This window comes from Haliotis asinina, chromosome 1, assembly GCF_037392515.1.
Source record: "Haliotis asinina isolate JCU_RB_2024 chromosome 1, JCU_Hal_asi_v2, whole genome shotgun sequence".
Taxonomy (NCBI): domain Eukaryota; kingdom Metazoa; phylum Mollusca; class Gastropoda; order Lepetellida; family Haliotidae; genus Haliotis; species Haliotis asinina.
The window spans coordinates 96,662,351-96,682,562 of record NC_090280.1 but is presented as its reverse complement, the minus strand read 5'-3'; the positions used below and the strand labels follow the sequence as shown (position 1 = coordinate 96,682,562).

Below are 20,212 nucleotides of genomic sequence, written 5' to 3'. Positions count from 1 at the left end.
TAACATAGGCTTATCAATGATGAACTTCAAACAGTGAACATTTTGGCCATCTCAGTTTGAGTCCAGAATACATAAAGTGAAAAGTAAGCAAACCCTTATTCTAAAATTCCCTAACTAATACATCAGCTTAAGTCATAAACTTTGACTGACTGGTTGTGTGTTGCTTAACACTGCACTGAGCAATATTGCACCAAAATATCAAAAGTCTGTAACAATTAAGTCTGGTCCAGAAAATCCAGTAATCAACATTAAGAGCATTGATCTACACAGTTAGTATATGATAATGTGTCAGTCATTTCAGCAATCTCATTAGTTGCCTCTTAGGAAAAGCATGAGTCCCCTAACACCAATTCTAACCCACATCTAGAAATTGTCGCAAAGTGATGAAAAAACATTGTTTCCTCTGCTTATTACCTTGTTGCCCCACCGGCTGCCTGGTGAGGTTTTGAAGGGCATTGATGGGGTCCTGCTGTCCTGGCACTCCGGCCCCACCCCCCATACCATGGGCTGCCATTCCAGGGCCAGCCACCCCTGGCTGTTGGTTCTTCTTGGTTGCATCTGAAGATTAAACAGAAATAGACCTCTCATTGATGAGACAGTTCAGCATCAAAATTTCTCATATGGTGGGTAAAGATATGTTACCATGGTGACAATGAGACAAATTGATTAAACTTTGAAGATTGTGTCGCTTCATTATTGACTTGAAGTCATTACCGATGTCAGTGACTTTACTTGCAAAATCAATAACAATCTCTTCTGATTGTTTCCAAGAATTCTTACATACCATCTTGATTTCCTGTCTTGTACTATGTGATAATGGTTATTCATACAGTGACTGTATCCACACACTAAAGACACAACCACACAATCACCATGGTTCGACCAAGCTACCTGTAAGGTGCTAGAAGGTAAACAAGCACATGACATAACCCACCAGGTACCGTTTCACTGTTTGGTGAACAGAAGGAATTTTTAACAAACTCACCTGCCTGGGGTGAGACCATATGTGTCACTTGTGTCAAAATCAGTTGGAGAAACACATACCTACTACAATCGCAAACCAGATAAAGTGCCCTGCATCTACCTACTAGGTTACATGAAGAGGAGCTGAAATAGATTTCCTAGTTAACAATACTATACAACAGAACCAGGAGGCCTGAGAAACCAAGACCAGTATTTCTGAATCCCCTCAGTACTCACATACACATATATATTATCATATACATCCTTCCAGGCCAAATGACTCTTGCTCAGGAAAATACATATTCCAAACTGTGCAAAATTAAATCATATATAATTCTTGAGAAAACATGTGCATTTCCATCACTTCCATATTGTTGCATGTAGTTTTACAACAAGAGTCAGAAGATGACATATCCCCCCGGCTCCAACATATTTGAAAGGACAAATCATGTGACAGTTACTTGATGTTTTCTTAGATTAAGTTTGAATTGTTACCATGGAAGTCATGAAAAATATAAATGCCATATATGTGTAAACAGCAAAAGGCACCACTTCAAGTTCCGTCTAATATATCTGCCAAGATCTGTTGAAAGGTTTTTGAGTTTTTGAGTTGTACTCTGGAAACGAAGCCTATCCGTCCCTTTTGAGACTAAGTCAGAATTGTTTCCATGGAAACCAGGAAAAATAAAAAAGCCAAAATATTGCAAATAGCAAAAGGCACCATGTTATGGTCTGCTTCAAATATCTGCCAAGTTTTGCTGTAAGATATTAAATAGTTTTCGAGTTATACTCTGGAAACAAAGCCCGTCCCTGCATTTTGAGACCAGTCACAATCGTTTCCACTGAAACTGGGAAAATGATAAATCACAAAGGGTCTCCCCTACATATCTGCCAAGTTTGCAGAAAGATATTTAGAAGTTTTTGAGTTGTGCTCATTTTGAGACTAAGTCCCTCCATTTTGAGACTAAGTCCGAAACGTTTCCATGGTAACCAAGAAAATTATAAATCACAAAAATCTGTAAATAGCAAAAGGCACCACTTTGTGGTCTGACACATATATCTACCAAGTTTTGCTGACAGATATTAGGAACTTTTTGAAATGTGCTCCAGAAACGAAACACACCTCTCACTTTTGAGACTATGTCCGAAACGTTTCTATGAAAACCAAGAAAATAATAAATCACAAAAACCTGTAAATAGCAAAAGGCACCACTTTAGGTTCTGATTGATATATCTACCAAGTTTTGCAGAAAAATATTGAATGATTTTTGAGTTCTGCTCCAGAAACGAAGCCCACCCTACCATTAGACCAACACCAAAATGTTCCATGGAAAAACAAAAAAAATAAAAATGCCAAAATTCTGTAAATAGCAAAAGGTACAACTATAGGTTGAGATTATTATATCTATCAAGGTTGGTCTTAAAATGTCCGGAAACAAAATGATTACAGACGGATGGACGGACAGACAGAGGGGATAACAAAAAGTCCATCTGGGTATATATGTTAAGTTTAAGAGGTGCAACATGTTTTCATTTGATAACACATGATACTACAACACCCTTCAGAATAAAGATGAATAACTAATAATGATACATTATAGCTAATACAGCTTTATCCACTCATGGTGTAAGACACGTTATATGTCTTAGTCTACATAAAAGTGCCATGAACAAAAAAACTAGACATATTATTTTGAGTGTTTAAAGCTTTTGACCATGCTCTCTTGACATTATCGGTTGTTTACTTTATATGTAGAAAGACAACAGCTATGTCATTAGACGCTATTTACAGAAGGGCCAATCAGTGAAGAGTTAACAAACCATGACTGGTTGTCTCTCTGTGTTGCATGTTTCTCTCTGTGTTGCGTTTCTAATTATTCAAGATTCTTTTCATCATTAAAATTTGGAGATGAAAAAACTTAAGGTTTGTTTCCGTTGGCTTGATTTGATACGATACACAACATGATTTTGATGTTTTGGGTACATGCAGAGTTGCAAGCTCCTGCCTGCCCAATCATCCGCGACAGCCTGTTTTGCGACTGGAAGGTCACTTTTTAAAAGTTGCACACCCAATGATCTTGGACAAATTTGAATTTGAGTAAAATTACTACTGCCTTGACTGAACAGACTTGAAAACATTAGGCAGTTTCCCTCCACTTATTTACCTTATGATTTTTCTTAATCCAGAAAATTCTGGACTGGCAACTTTCCAACCGGTCTGGTAACTTTTGAAAGTTACCAGATCACGTCTGGCTGAAAGTTGGTGAGTATAAAACACTGAACAATATGATTTGCTATATTAACATAACATAAATGGATATATTAAGTGTTTTTTCATATGCTGGCATTTATTTCACTTGCGCATTTCAACTTTTCTACAGCGTATTATAGTGAGTGAGTGAGTTTAGTTTTACGCCGCACTCAGCAATATTACAGCTATATGGCGGCGGTCTGTAAATAATCGAGTCTGGACCAGACAATCCAGTGATCAACAACATGAGCATCAATCTGCGCAATTGGGAACCGATGACACGCGTCAACCAAGTCAGCGAGTCTGACCACCCGATCCCATTAGTCGCCTCTTACGACAAGCTGAGTCGCCTTTTATGGCAAGCATGGGTTGCTGAAGGCCTATTCTACCCCGGGACCTTCACGGGTCACAGCGTATTATACACAAATACACAGCTTATCTGGAGCTCTAAGTTAAGCATGTTAGCTACATGGAACAAAAACATCTCTCTATCTGCTTGTTGTTTAATGCCAAAATCAGCAATATCCCAGCTGTGTGATGGCAGTCTGTAAATAATTAAGCCAAGAACTGAGATTGACATAATGAGCATCAATCCATGTTTTGTTCTCTTTGGTGTTTAACAATACTCCAGCTATATGGCGGTCATCTCTCAATAATCAAGTCTGGACCAGACAATCCAGTGAATAACAGCATGAGCATCAATCTCATCATTTAGGATACGATGATATGTGTCAACCAAGTCAAAGTCTGAGCACCCAACAAAATGAGTTGACTCTTACAACAAGCATGGTTTACTGAAGGCCAATTCTTATCCGTATCTTCACAGGTTTTGTAATTTAGACATTGTATTGCAATATACTGCAAGAAGATTCTTTAACAAAATGCTATTTATAATAGCATTAAGGCTTGATTTATAAAGAAAAATCACAACAGGATCACTATGCTTGGTTAAGCCTTAATAGAAACCATTGATCATGACAAATCTCCACTCTCAAAAAGAAAAGCCCAGAAATCTTGTACAGCAACTTGACTTAATCAGGACATATCAGGGAAAATTGGTCTATAGTGAGTGAATATTTAAAATATTCAGACCCAAAACATTGCGAAACACTTGACCAAAGGCGAAGAATGCAACTTTAAATCTAATTTAACTTGACTTCCAGTGTGAAGAACAGAAGTATCCAAAGATTTCCATGTATTACGAAGTGTTATGAATGCATGTCAAAATACCAGTTTTCAATCAGTGTATCGTAATACGCATCGTTCTCATGTCTGAACCTATATACACTGGTAAACCGGTTATATTGCACAGCCCCTAAATGTTACTGTCTCTTTCGAAGAAACTAAGTTACTTACTGAAATCCTTCACATGCAGAATCAGTCTGGCAACCAAGGCCAGGTACTCCTCCTGAAAAGGAAACCATCGGGAATGAATGTATTTGGTATGTGCATAATATTGTAGCATTAATACTTGTATAAACATGATAAAGGAAACGGCACACAGTGAGAGAGAGTGGTTTGGGTTTAACATTTCTTTGAACAGAATTGCAGTTATATCAGTGTGTCTGTCTACAATGTGAGGAAAGTTTGAAAAGATGCAGGAGTTAAACTTTTACCATTTTGGTGAATAACAAAACAGAGGTATGGTGTTGACAAGGCCAGGAACATAATGATCAACCCATGCGACAGAAATACCTCTGGGCAGAGAATTAAGGCACAATAGATCACTTGGACACCACTGAACATCATGTGCCCAAATTGCAAACAAACCATGGGTCCCTGTGACACATCACTGAATATCATGTGATATTGGTATCAAATGACATTCACACTGAAAGTATATTTGAACTCACTCGTGTCTTAGCTTTTTGGAAAACATGGTTTTCCATGTCCATACTTGATCGCACCATTGGAGTAGCTGACTGTCGGATTGCTTCGTCTCTGAAATAGACAAAATGTAAAACACTTAACATAACAAGAAGGTTATCTTGTTTTCTTTGTTTAACATATCAGAAGATACAAGGATTCCTTCATTCATTCAACCTATCCAACAGAGTAATTTGCTAACCCAGGGCCTAACTCTGCTAACATCTATTCCTAAGGCTGCCTTACTCAAAGGAATGTGAACAAAAGGTGCTTCACCGGAGCATGAGCAGAAACCCAAGGGATTACAAAGGGCTGTTAGGCTGGAAACGGCATCCTTGACCAGTAGTTACCTCTGCTTTTTTCTCACAAATGGGAACTTAATCTGACTGAGAGTTATAGATAGAGTTGGGGCACTTTCACTATGCCTTGTAAGCCTATGACAAAAAGAGTCATGTGCAATCAAAGCAATGGCCAGAGCCGGTAGCCTGACCCAACGAGAAGTATAATCTGGTAAATTTGTCATCGTTTAGCCATGACTTAATTAACTTAAACATATCAGTGTTTCCCCTCTCCTATGGTCAGCTGAAGAATTAAGACAGAACGATTTGTGGTAAAAGTTCTGCCCGTACCCCCATCAGTATCAAAAACACAAATTACAAACTGACATGCATACCTCAAACTAAATACACATTCAATAAACTAGAACGGGCATTCAAAAAACAAACAAAAAACGGAAACAATCAGTGAACTTATTGAACGTATTTAGGGTTGGAATAACGGGCGGAGCTCTTTCACTTTTAGCATTTATTTGCCCAGAGGCTGTGAAATCGATGTCAAACGCCTTCCCCGGAACTAAATCTCCAAACATCCAAATCAGCAAATGACAATCAAAACATTGCGCACTTGTCATAAACGTTACTCATAATGATAATGCGGTAGAAACAAACGCAATTGTCACAGAAGTATACAGCCAGTTAAAACAAACATATACTACTCAAAAACAGTCGCTACACATGTTCTCTTACATTTGAGCAACGAGCTTCTGACGGAAATTTTGAGTACGCCAATCTGCCTGGTCAGCCATTGTGATCAACTTGCGATTTATCGCCCCTTACGAAAGGGGAAGTAATACAGTTTAAAGTCCGTCTTTCATGCCGATAAGAACAAAGCGACACCTCTTTTTCACATGTTGCTATTTCACTATTCTATGATCTCATGTACATGGCAGGAAAGGTAATGAAATAAATTACATATACCGTATCATATCCAATAAATAAACCCCTATGGTTCAACTAGGCCCCTGACAGTACGAGGACGGAAAAAGGCAACCCAATGGGACATGTGACATGGCATGGACGTCTGAGTCTCTCTTTCGCTATATCAGTCACTGGTTTATCTGCTCCATATTGGGCTATATAGAGCTGGATTGTTTGCTCAATGGGGTTAGAGACGATATAGACAACTTTAGATAACACAAGCAAGGTTTTTTCATGACGTAAAAAAGCTGCTGTTCTGCATATTAACTCTGTTAGTAAGGTTCGCTTTGAGGATATGATATTATGTACTCAGAGATTAGTTTAATTAATATAACACCGAAAATCACATGCATTCATAAAGAAATAATGACACTTTATCCCTTTCTTAAATGATAGTAGTTTCATTCCAATAGAAGTATTCATCCAGATGGACATGTGCGTTAACTGATTTTCAAGGTAATCTGGCATTTCTCTTCATCCTGGATTAATTAACCCATGATAATGAAGGTTGACATCGAGGTGAAAATGTATTTAGTTTGTTAAAGTTATAAGTAAATTAACACAGGGTTTATAAAGTCTAGTTCTTCGCTGACACATTTCTCAAAACATCTGAAATAAAAGATAATCGCTTTACCAACCGTGATATCTTGGATGTAACAGCAAGTTCCGTTAGAAAGTCATCAATCCACTCTGCATTTTGATGGATACCTTATCAAACGGCTTTTATTTGATTTGTTTACATTAACCACATGCAGCAACATTCAGCAATCTTGTGACAGGACTGATTTTCCGCAACGTTTTAGCTGTTTCGTCGTTGGTGGAATGCAGTTTTATCGAATCAAAGTATCATTTTGGCCAATTACGTTTTGTGGCGTTTCACATTTATCCATTGTACTCTTCACGTATATATTTGTTTTTGCCCTGTATTCCTTAATTCTACTTGTAAAAGACAACTGAAGATAGCTATATATAACCCAAGCACATTTCATGATGGGGCACGAGTGGTTCAAATCTGTGCCTCATTCTCTGAGCAATGCATATTATTTTCAATTCCTCCAGCCCTTCACTGTCATGCAAAAGTCGTAAATGAAAAATAAGTTTAAAATATCCCCATCACCGGGAGTACTTTTATGAAGTTTTGGAAAGACGTGTTTGAGTCTTTGAGAATTGTGTATATTCAGAAACCAGCCACGGATCTGGCCAAATAGTCTGGACGTCGCAATTTTTGCAGAGATGAGTCATTTGGGCAGACCAGAAGTCTACGCCCATGGGTTCAAACTCTCTCATACGCTTGAATAAGTCGATACATGCGTGATATTATGTCATCACAAACGGACACTGTTGACAACATTCCACTAATGTGGAGTCCGTGTAGAATGGGTCCTCTCTAACTTCTGTTGTGACAGGTTCTGGTAACTTTATCGACTATGCACCACCGAATGCTGACGGTGTTGGTGACCCATGATGTTAATCATCAGGTTGTCTGGCCCATTTTCGGGTCTTACGATAGGTAAGATGAGATAAGATAAGAACAAATGATTGCGCACAGGCGAGAAATCTGTGGCGAAAATGCTGTATTTTCAAACATGTATAACTCGTCCACAAATAGACTTTGGTGCGTGGAATTTTAGACCAGTCAAAAAGTTTACACCAGTTTAGAAGATAATGTCTATACAACCAAGTGTATAACTTTTAGATAACAGAGACGTTGGGCGCGATGGCGATGACGTAGCAGGACGCCGACGTCGGGTTTCCGGGCTCTCAGACCAATCTCTAGACTAACAGCTAGTCTCTGAAATGAACATATTTTACTGAAAAAACGTTCATAGTGAAAAAAAATATAATAATATAATGAAATGGAGCCCTGAGACTTTCTTCATTTTCAGAAGATATGGAAATCTAGACTTGCCACATTTTCTGGACTTGCATGGGCTTTCTTGGATATATATACTTCAGGGTCTGTACGACAGACTAACCAATCTCTTTCAACCTGTTCGGTACAGTATCGCCATGCAGCTGTAGCACCCGGATGTACCGCTCTTGGGCTGCAGTGGTAACTCGGGGTCAGCCTGTATGGGGACGGTCATTTGTTATACCCGTTTAGTTGCAACGAGCTGCAAGCCATGATATCTTGCTCAGACAAACATTCAGACGCCTGGCAACAGACAATTGGTAATCTCCAGAATGCATTCTTTCAGTGGGGATGTTCCGTGTCGCAGAGTCAAGACGTGACGTAGTGATTTGACCTTGAAACTCCTTCAAATCGAATGCCATTTTCTGAAAGTAATGTGGATTTTTTTTTTTACCAGACAGTGAATGCTCTTTGCTGCACAATTTCAACTGGAAGATGATTTCTGTTGCGTTGTGGCGATGCTTTTCAAATCCTTGTAAGAAATCTCATAAAGAATCAACATTTTCAGGTAAAATCGATTCTTCACTTGTACAATTGTGTAAAGTGATGTTATCAACACTTTTGCTACATATTTGGACGACTTTTTTTAACACATTAGGTAATTAATAATGCTTTGGGTTTTTTTAATACAAATTTTGGTGTTGATGCTTTTTTAGTTTTTTGGTTTTTTTAATTTGATAATCAAAATAGTGTTCATTAAATAGTGTAAAAAGAGACGAATATTTCCATTGTTTTGGGTTTTTTAAAAAAACCCAAAAAAACAACAACTAATAGCATCATAAATATAGGTTCGAACCGAGTGTTTTCTGAACAGTTAAAAAACAATAATGACTCTGCGGTATCCAATAAGGAGTTATGTGCCTTTGTACTGTTTGCGATAACTTGCACATGCGCATTAAGAGTAAAATTCGTTAGAGAGGAAGACGATTTTGGACACGATCGTTCGTATTTCGGGGACCATGTCCCACGACCAGTCGTCCCTTTTGCTTAGAAAGCAACTTGCAGGTGGGTCGAAAGGATTTCCTGCAATCTTTTGGAAACTTACCACTCATTCACCCATTTGAGAGAGAGACGCAGTAACCAAATCCCAGCCCCACGTACAGCTGGCAACTAGGCCACAGTTGGAAACAATAACAATAATCGGTCTTGAAGTTTGGAATCATCTTATAGCAGACGTTTAAAGTCGATGAAGAGCAGGGTGTAAATGATTCTGTTGGCTATTAACCCCAATTTACACATGCGTTATGTGATCTATTGATTATATTTTTTTTTCAAATGTGCAACCGTTTTCCGCATAAGTGCAACTGATTCCGATCTTCTGCTTTATTCAAGTTATAATGAAAATGGTCTCGGCAATATTATGGATATTATGACGGGCCATGTGCAAGTATGATCTGAACCAGAATTTCTCAGAATAATGCTACCCACTCGACATAAATGATCAGTGCGAACAATTTTATATGTAGATGAACCTGATAGCCCCAGCTGAAAACAATTGAGGCATTTAACCACTGGCTCTCACTTTGATGTTTCTCATCTTTATCTCATTTAATTAACACAGGAATATGTACGTGTATTTCTCTTGGGCATCTCTTGTTACCATTTCCGGTATTCCTCTGTTAAGACATTATTTCAGTATAACTTGTCTAATTAAATATATTACTTCCTATTCTTGTAAGATATGTGTGTTCTGAAATGAGTAAACTTTAAGCAGACTTCCTAAGATATCTGACTGACTGAAATCGATCTTTTATGGTGACTTATGAGAATGAGTATAGTATTATCAACCATGTCTGTACCTGAAGTGTAAATATTTTCTAAAGATGTTTTGTTAACAGATTAAAATCAAATCTGTTACATATCTTCTTGATGGACATGAATATTGATTCATAGTTGACATTTCTATGAATCCACACTAGCAACACATCTCTGCTGTTTCATGTGCAAACATGGCAGAAGCAATGCCCAAGATTCATATTTTGAAATATCTTCAGCTTGAACTTGAACTGTGATAATTCAAGCTGAGAGTTGTTCATTATCAGGACAACTGTGAGAAGACATGAAAACTCTAAGTTGGATGCTTTGAATTTTGGACCAACTATCAGTCACTTGCACTGCTGGAATATTGCCAGTGCCATCAAAATGGTTTGGTTTCTTTGATCCATCCCCATTACATGTATGTAAGACGTATCTGTGCTGTATCATTTTACTCTTGCTTGACAATTGTATCTGAACCTAACCCAAAACCTCGCCTCATAATAAATAAAGAAGTTGTTATCCACAAAATATCATATTTTTGATTATGAAATTCATTGAAAATTAACTCAGTGTTACTCAGTGTCGGCCCTCATGTCAAACATCTCAATAGTTATGCCTCTTATTGTATGCAGTTGTATTGTAAATGGTGTGATGTACAACATTTGTATCATTACTGTGATGAAACAGTGCGCTCTTACCACAGTAACATTTTGTGGTAAAAGGCCTTCAGTTCGGCATATGAGATAGGATCGCGACACAGAAAATTGACATGAGCCAAACCTTACATTGTTTAATAACATGGAAAAAAATGGCCATAATCTTTGCTATATTGTATGAGCAAAACCGTCATTTTATGATTAGATAGAAATGACTGTATGAAAACCGAAAATACTGAATTTTTGGATTGCATTGTTTACCAAACAGAAGGCAAAATACTGTGATTTCACTCTTGTTGGATTGATGCTATAAGTTGATATTTTGGAGTATTTTGTTGATCACCTTGCATTTCCTTTTTCAGAGCTTAACCGCAATGCCGTAGAGGGATTTTCTGCAGGACTTATTGATGACAATGACATCTACAAGTGGGAGGTTGTCATTTATGGCCCACCAGACACAGTCTTGTATGTATATTGTTAGTCTTGGGAATTGGTTAAAATCTCCTAATTAATGACTGGTTCTTTACAACCAGTCAGTCATAAAAAATAATTGGTTGGCATCATTTAACGAATTTTCTTGGCTATGTTTGTTGCACAAAGCAATAAAGAAAAGATATATCTCTGTCAGGGTTTTCAAATTGCACATAATGCATTTGCAAATTTCACATCTTTAAGTGATGACCGGTATGTTAGGAACATAGATTTACAGAAGTCTTTAAGATGAACTCATTACTTCAAACAAGCCTTTAGTGCTTATGGAATGTAAAAGACAAACCATAGTTTTTGAAAACTATTCTTATTTCAAACAAGTGCTCAAAAATTGTTGACTCGCTGACTTGGTTGGCACATGTCATCGGTTCCCAATTGCGCAGATTGATGCTCATGTTGCTGATCACTAGATTGTCTGGTCCGGACTCGATTATTTACAGACCGCCGCCATATAGCTGGAATATTGCTGAGTGCGGCGTAAAACTAAACTTACTCACTCACTCACTCACTCACTCAAAAATTGTTTGTGGTATATGTTGTACTGAATTGTTGAGCCTACACAAACCAGAATCTAATCAGCTTGTAAACTGAAGCAAACACTAATTCACTGTCCAATTCTCCTCTGAATAATTTTTATGTGATCTCATGTTAATGAAATTAGCAAGAAGACCTAGTTTTCAAATGATGAAACTGGAAGTAATTTCAATATTTTTTTATTTTTCAGTGAAGGAGGATTTTTCAAGGCACATTTGCTGTTCCCCAAAGAGTACCCACATCGCCCTCCAAAGATGAAGTTTGTGTCGGAAATATGGCATCCAAACAGTAAGATAATTCACTGTATTATTTCACCATTCTGTGTTATCAGACATTCCTCCAGGTAATTCATCCATGAATACCCACATGTTCAAGGGTCTTTAACTGTGAACATATACATCAATGTTATGATTGTTATTTTAGAGGCTTACGAGTTTGTGATACATGATCTGAGGAATATGTTATAAAACAATAGCTAACCATGGCAAGGATTATTTTGTTTGTATTTAATATTTTATTCCTGAATGGCTGTTGCAGGGAACCAGAAAAAGTCATGCCAGAAAAAGACATTAGGAAGGATTCAGGTTTTTTAACAAAATACAAATGTCACACATGCATACAAAAGTATATACAGTATAAACATGCAATACCAAAGACTGATATGAACAGTGATAAGTTGCTGGTGTCAGTACACACATGCATATCACCATGGTAAGGATTTATGGAGGCATGATTCTTTAATCACACCCAGTGAAATAATGTCACTTCTTTGTGAAGCTCTTGTTGCAGATGGGTCGAGGGTAGTAATCATAATAGCAGGGATGGCAATTTTCTGCTGATACACAGATTTCCACCAGTTTTATTTCAAACTGGAATACAACTGAGATTAGTATTACACACAGGATGATTGAGGATGGATTCTTTGCTGATTGAACACCTCCATGGTGTAATGGTTAGAGTATCCATTTGAGAGCATAAGGTTGAGGGTTCTATCCTTGGCCACGTCATACCAAAAGGCAGAGTGTATTAGATGAGTGCCTATGTCATACTATGTTTACGACATGAGTACGTAAATATTGGTATATCCTGAACTAGAGCGAGGGCTATACCTATATTTAGGCACGAATGTTGTAAACATAGTATGATACAGGCACAAACATAACATTCAGGAGATGTTTTGGCTACTACAATAGTAACAGAAGAACCGTGACGTCATGGCATAGTTCATGACAGAGTGATATTTTGACCAAGGGCATCAGATGAAAAATATGAACCCTGAAATGCTTGCCCTCACATTTAATAAATTAAAATATGGCACTTGGCATTAATGGATACAAGAAGGACTGGTCAGCTTGGAGTCGGCATAGTGTGTGTCTCAGTGGGGTATTCATGGTTAATTGTGACATGGGATCTCAGTGAGCTGCCTCAATAAGACCAGTTTCAGTCAGGGCTAGTACAGGCAGACACACTAGCACATGCATGCACATTGTCATGTGAGCAAAATATTCTTAAGTAGGACAGTTAACCCCAATATTGATCTCACCTTTGCTTATAGTGTGTCAGGTGGTTATGCTCACTATCTTGTTTACTCTTGTCATCATATGCCAGCTGAGCAAATCAATGCTCTTCAATTACTGGATTGTCTTGTCGAGACTCAATTCTTTATAGACTGCTGCTATGTAGCTGGAATATTGCAGAGTGCGGTGTTGAAACAACAAACAAACAAAATCACTTTCTTCTATGATCATGCAACTAGGCATAGAGTCATCTCACAGATGACATCCTTATCTTGTCAGATTGCTCGGAGGGTTAACTTTACTCGCCATATAGACATGGCATCTGACCTTGGATCAGTAGATCCGTGACAAATCCCAAAATAGGAGATGTTATGACTGCTATAATAGTAAATGTTTTAAGTGTTGAGAATGTTCATAATACCTATGTGTTTTGTTTTAACAGTTGACAAGGAGGGCAATGTTTGCATATCAATCCTACACGAGCCAGGGGATGACAAGTATGGATACGAGAAAGCCTCAGAGAGGTGGTTGCCAGTCCACACAGTGGAGACCATTCTCATCAGTGTAATATCCATGTTGGCAGATCCCAATGATGAATCCCCAGCAAATGTGGATGCTGCTGTAAGATCCGTCTACTGTTACTAATAATACAGCTGCTACTACTACTACTAGTGCAATATGGCTGCAAGATTACATTTTCTCTTACTCCTACCAAATGAGTACTATGAATGCCTTATGCTCAAAAGCTTATGACAAAGAAAGCACAATATTTTTACCCTAGTCACATGGTCAGCTTGCATTTGATTTCATTCTCAACACACTGCTAGCTCAAGAATTTGCTTACCAGTCTTGCTAGGCATGTCTGAAAGTTACTTGCCCACAAAATTATTCACTGGCCCAAAATTTGAATCTAGAAACTATGCAAAAGATTGAGTCTTTGAAGGGCATTTAGAAGTGATACACTTAAAGCCAAGAGTTTTTAATGGATGACAACTTCTTTATTGTGAAGAGCCACGATGTTTCATTTCAAAGTATGTTCTTGAAGAAGTAAGAACATACTTCGAAACGTCGTGACTCTTCACAATAAAGAAGTTGTCATCCATAAAAACTCTTGTCTTTATGCAAAAGATTGCGAAGAGGTGGAATGCCAATAAAAACGAATGACCCCATGAAAATTCACTATCCAGTTGGGCAATTGACTGGAGATTTACTGGCCTGACCCTATTGGTACTAGCCAAAAGCTAGCAGGCCAGTTGCTATATTGCACACTGATCATGCCTGTTTATTACTACATCAGACTACATTTTGGATAACGAGTCAACTAAAGTCACAGTCTCCAGTAGGCACTGCATGTTTACTGGTAAAATATGGACACAGATTAGTAAAGTTTGGACTGGACTGTGGAGATTTACTGGCCTGACCTTATTTGTACCTCTCCATAGGCTAACAGGCCAGTGGCTATATTGCACACTGATCTTGCCTGTTTATTACTACATGAGACAATATCTTAGATAACTTATCAAGTAAGGTCACAATCTCCAAAAGGTACTGTATGTTTACTGGCAAAATATGACATGGACTGGTAAAGGTTCAGGTAAAATTGTGCCTACCTAGTTGAAATATACGTGTATCTGTAGACATTAGTTACTCTCTGTCAAAACCTCTTCAGCAATCCATGCCTGCCACAAATAGGTGACTATGCCTGTCATAATAGGCAAAAAACAGGATCGGCTGACTTGGTTGACACAAGTCATCTGTTCCCAATTGCAGAGACAATGCTCACACTGGATTGTCAATATTAGCCCTTAATAAAGTGCCTGCTAATAACTATTCAATTTCTGTTTTTGTTTTCCAGAAAGACTGGCGAGAAGAGCCAGAGGTATTCAGAAAGAAGGTTGCCCGCTGTGTACGTAAAAGTCAGGATGAATTATGATGGCAGCACACATTATCATCAAGGTAGGATTTGACATTATTTCCAAGTTATTTATGTAACCACCAGAGAATACTCTAATGATCTGGTTATGTCTCCACTCTGTGGATTGTTGATCAGTGTTCTGTAATGGCAGTGTGAAGACCTCAGGTAGAATTTTGAAGTCTTCAGCAACCTATGCTAGTCTTTCCTGGGAGAGTGGAATGGCCAGTAGTTTAGCATTCCTTAGGTTCGATTTCTTGTGTGAGTACAGAGTGTTCAGCCCGTGTCTGTTGTTCCCTGGTATGGTAATACTTGAATAAAAGGTGACCTTAATCCTCCTTCCCTCAGTCAGTTCATCAAATTTCATGACACATGGCACATCATCTGAAATACTGCCCAATGGGGCACCAAACCCAGTCTATTGACTACAACATGAAATACTGATCTTTTTTCATGTCTGTTTTGACATGCCTATCACACGTATACTCATAGTATCAGTTCTGGCAGAATTTGCCACTTCTAGTTATCTAATAACTACATCAGTGGTATTTTAAAACAATCTTTTAAAACAAGGTTTTGGCAAAATAGACGCAACAATCAAACATCTCCTGTCATCGCCAAGAGATAATTGCTTTTTGTGTGTTTGCCAACATGTGCAATTTGAAAAATCAGAATGGCAGATTTGTTTATTGTTTCATGCCACACACTAAGCAGTACTCCAACTACACGGTGGCAGTCTGTAAATAATCGAGTCTGGACCAGACAATATGGTCATGAATGACATGAGCATCGATCTATGAGATTGCGATACACTGACATGTGGTTAACCCAAGTCAGTGAGCTTGACCACCCAATCCCATTAGTCACCTCTTACAACCATGAGTTGCTGAAGAGAGATTCTAACCAGGATCATCATGGGAAGACCAAATCTTTTCAGAAGAAAGAAATTATTCTAACATTATTTATCACAGGTCTCCCAAACTCCATTTGAATTGTGACGATTTTTTTCATGTTAATATGACTAGTAGCATATGATCATTTTGGGTAAACCATGTTATTAACCTGTACTGTTTGCTTTCTTTCCAGTCATTTTTCAGGAAAAGATTTCAAGATAACAAGGCAAAGAAAACAACCTTTTCTCATTTGAATTAGTATGCATGTGGCCATGAGCTATACAGCCACACTTCAGTACTGTACAGTCCATTGATTTCTCATCCATCCAAATTCTCATTTCCTTACCATGATGAAGTACATGCGATGATGTAAATATATTATATACATAAATACAATAACAGTGCTGCCAGTCAGTTCTACATAGCATTTATTGTAGGTTTACTCTCAGGGCTGTAGCACAAATGGATTATAACATGCTCTTTTATTGTTTCCGTTATTTTTTATCAGAAGCAAATTTGTAAATTTATTCTCTGAGTTACTAAGGCTATATTTTATGCCTAAAAGTTATTTTTCTATTAACTTTTGTTTATATAATATTGTCTTACTTCTCTGAAATTATTTGAAACTTTACTATATGTTGTCACCAGTTTGCATGAATATGATGAAATTGAATTCTGTGGTAATTCAGAATTGGTATTTGTTTTGGAAAGAAGGCATTTGTAACCCAGAATAGTTTCCCTGTGTTGTCTCAACTGAGGATAGAATGTGGATAGCAGAATCTTCCTTTCTACAGCCCTGAGGTTATGTAAATGGTTTGGTGTATTGGGTTTGGTAGTGTATGCTTTTTCATTTTTACTTGTTGTCCTTTTAAAGTCTAATACAAAGATATCCTTCTATTTATTGGAGAAAAGTACCAAATATATTAACTGTTACAGTGTATAAGCTTCAAGTTGGCTCACTGTTGTTATCTTTGTATTAGATAAAATATATTTTGTCAAAATAATGGTTTAATAGTAAATGTTGCATGAAATTGCGATACATTTGAAACAATATTCAGTCTGAAGATTTAACCAAGGAACAGTGCTTGCAGGTTATGTGCTATTAATCAGTAAATCAAAATTTAAATGTGCAGTCATTCTGATTTCTCTTCAAATTGTTCACTTCATTTCCTCAACTTTGAGAAGACTGTCTCAAGATGTTCAAGTCTGATTCGCTACTTGAAATACACTTGCCTCTTCTCCATCTATGGCCACTTGTGTTTAAGTCGTCCCCTCAACAATTTAGGTCATGTTTTACAAGTATACAAATGTTAAATTCCATCAACTGACAAGTTTTATAGGATTAAGAACCGGTTATTTTTAACGGGGGTGGGTGAGACAAAACTTCTGATGCCCTAGTGTACTGCAAATTACTTTCCACAAAACCTTTCATAGTTTGGGGATAAGTCTTATATGCCCTTGTACATTTCTTTCATGTCTCCCCTGAAAATATATGCATTCTAACGACCCTTGGACGTAGGTAACCTTAGTGCAGTGTTAAAGAATGGGAGTTCAGGTTAACCTTAGTAAAGGTCGCTTTGTGACAGGAGCCCCTGGTCAGCCTTGTTTTTGGTGACGTTACCGATTCCTAAAACTAACCTCCACCCCTTAAGTGTTGAGTCCCTTGTATCCCTGAAAACATTGGGCTGTTGTTGCATGTTTCATATGAAATTTATCTGTGTTCATCCTCAAAGAAGTGGGTTGTTTGCACACTTTTAGATTAATTTATTATGAATGTGTGTGATGACGTTGTACTTTAGATCTTGCTTTTTTCAGTTAATGAGCAGAAAATATCTTTCTTCACATATGTGTGATGTTGAATGTTCTATATTACTGTAGGGTGATAAGTTAGTGTTGTTTGGAATTCTGCTCAGGGTGTGGTGGTACAGACAAGTATGTGGGCAATATGGCAGATATCCAGAGTGATGCAATACACAGGTCACAATTAAATGTTTTTGGCTTTATCTTTCTTCCAGTTTGTGGTCAGTAAATACTTATGACATGAAGTCAGTTTAATATTAGTAGACTAGATCAGTTAGGCACGCCTGAAACCTCTGAGCCATTGGTCAAATCCAGTGTTACACAGGTTTGTCTGCGTCGTGCTCCTGCTCATGGGTGTAGCCAATGTGCATCACTTTAGGTTTTTCCCCACATCAAGCTGGCAATAGACATGTTGCAACTTAAAGTGGTCACATTGGCATAGAACCATGCTCACTCACTTTGGCTTTTCTTCTGTTGAGTCCTCTCAGAGTTTATCTGAGAATCTACAGGCATAAATGTCTAAAATCTACAATTTCATGATCAAAGGTACTGGACCCAAAAAAAGCATTGTTCAATACCCAAACAAAAGCATTTAAGCAGATTACAATCTACTGAAAATTATCTCTGAACTATGTTCATGCAAGTAGACACTGTGAAATGAAAATATTTGGATATTTAGTTTGAATACACAAGGCAAACTCGGAAGGTTGCTTTCTGGAGTGAATCTGTTTTTTTTTATATATGGATTGAAGTTGTTTCTAAGTGTAGTTTCTAAGGTTGAATGCTCCTAAATACAACCTGTTTGATACAATTCTCTGTGTGTTTGTTATTGTCACTGTAGTATTACACCCTGATGTGCACTGGTTGCAGTCTTACTACATTTCCACTTACTTCATACCTGGCAATGTGGAATTTTAACACCAATAGAGGATTTCCCTTTCTCTCACAAGAGTGTTAAGTTAACTGCAGTTAGAACTAGTGTTGCAGAGTTTATTGAAGTGAGTGGGTTAAAATTTTGTTTTCAAGTTATTTTGTATCTAGTTCCACAACAGTTAACAAAATTTGGGGGTTAAGGACCATCAAAAACAATCATAAGCTTTAGCTAGTAGTTACTGCTCTACAATTTACTAACACACTTTTTAGCATTGGTGCAAAGTCTGCATTGAGAACTGTTATAGGTGTGCTAATTCACTGGGCTCATTCAACAATAGTCACCATCTAAGTCTATATTCTATTGTGTACTGGTGGATTACTATATGCATATAAGTGCTATATATTCTGGTTAAACAGTTCAGTGTTATTGCTGGCTACTATCAAGTCTGTGTGATATATCTATAAACGTATTACTATATGGTACACTCTGCCATCTCCAGCAGGTAGAACACAGGTGAGTGAGCCCTAAGTTTTTGGTAAGTAGTACCTCTGTACATATTTGTGATATGGGAGACTGTTTTCATCAGATTGGTACATTAATACTGCAGTCAATAAACTATTGATTTCAATGTACTGTGTTTGGTTTTCATTTTGTTGTAGTTTGATACTTGAAACTGGAAATATGATACCAACACAAAATTACTTTTTATTTTTGATAAAGGTTGCTCTCAGTGAAATGAGTCTGTTAGACAATGATGATACTTTGAGCTGGGATAGCTGTACAGTAAACTGTGCTGAATAAATTTGGAACTGACAAATTATGGAACATGTGAACGCTTGGGATTACACTTTCTGAGTCAAGTACAGATTGTAGTATTTTTGCTAGGTTGAGTCCCATCCAGGATTCAAACCCATACCATCCGAGTCAAGCACCTGATCACCAGCAGACGTCCTCCATCTAACCCTAAAATATGCACATCACTGAGAAAGTGTAATCCCATTTATAACATGTTACAGTTGACCCCTTTCTAAATGGTATTGTGTATTCACACCTAGGCCAGGGGAACAGTGCCATGACAGTCTAAGTAAACTTGGTCTCAGTGTTATTTGTTACACTCTACCACTGAGTCAAACAAACCCAAATAGAAAGTCGCGTCAGGTAACCTTTGAGTGATCTATGACCATCCAATCACAGGAAAACTAACGCAAATGGGTTGCACAGCATAGAGAAAATGACCCGTTCTCTTGCATGCGAGCGAAGCAAAGGTTGACAACGTGCTTTCTTCCCTTCGGTTCAAAATATATTTTTCATGTCAAAATAAAATATCGCCACCATCAAAAGTATACACCCATTTCTTCACTGGGTTGTGATCTCACATTTCCAATCCCATGTGTTGACAATTACTCACGTGAAATATTTTTTATTCAACATTTTAAGCGTAACCCGTAGTAAATCAGTCCATTCTTAGCCTCCATTCCCCCTTTCAGCTTCCGGTTCAACGGAGTGAAGGAACAGGAGGCTATTATTCTAC

General features: G+C 37.7%; 2 protein-coding genes across 2 annotated transcripts in view; one reads left to right on the top strand and one right to left on the bottom strand.

Annotated features, from left to right (window-relative positions):
* Window positions 1-6,201, bottom strand: part of LOC137255971 (mediator of RNA polymerase II transcription subunit 15-like) — a 54,919-nt gene extending 48,718 nt beyond the window's left edge. The window contains exons 1-4 of the mRNA XM_067793595.1: window positions 6,106-6,201; window positions 5,068-5,155; window positions 4,571-4,622; window positions 415-558 (exon numbers count right to left, since the gene is read on the bottom strand). Of these exons, the coding sequence (XP_067649696.1) occupies window positions 415-558; window positions 4,571-4,622; window positions 5,068-5,155; window positions 6,106-6,164 (343 nt within the window). The 5' untranslated portion in view covers window positions 6,165-6,201. The remainder of the gene's footprint in view (window positions 1-414; window positions 559-4,570; window positions 4,623-5,067; window positions 5,156-6,105) is intronic.
* Window positions 6,202-9,107: 2,906 nt separating this feature from the next.
* LOC137255963 (ubiquitin-conjugating enzyme E2 G1-like) lies at window positions 9,108-19,309 on the top strand. The gene is made up of 6 exons (XM_067793583.1): window positions 9,108-9,253; window positions 11,025-11,127; window positions 11,876-11,973; window positions 13,645-13,823; window positions 15,058-15,158; window positions 16,201-19,309. Exons 1-5 carry the CDS (start codon window positions 9,208-9,210, stop codon window positions 15,133-15,135), a joined length of 504 nt encoding a protein of 167 aa, XP_067649684.1. The 5' UTR covers window positions 9,108-9,207; the 3' UTR covers window positions 15,136-15,158; window positions 16,201-19,309.
* The last annotated feature ends 903 nt before the right edge of the window (window positions 19,310-20,212 follow it).

What these genes read in the sequence shown, in the direction of transcription:
- LOC137255963 (XM_067793583.1), top strand. Translation starts at nt 9,208, where the DNA reads ATGTCCCACGACCAGTCGTCCCTTTTGCTTAGAAAGCAACTTGCAG. An exon ending in GCTTAGAAAGCAACTTGCAG is followed by an intron (nt 9,254 to 11,024) that starts GTGGGTCGAAAG and finishes TTCCTTTTTCAG; the next exon opens with AGCTTAACCGCAATGCCGTA. An exon ending in GGAAATATGGCATCCAAACA is followed by an intron (nt 11,974 to 13,644) that starts GTAAGATAATTC and finishes TTGTTTTAACAG; the next exon opens with TTGACAAGGAGGGCAATGTT.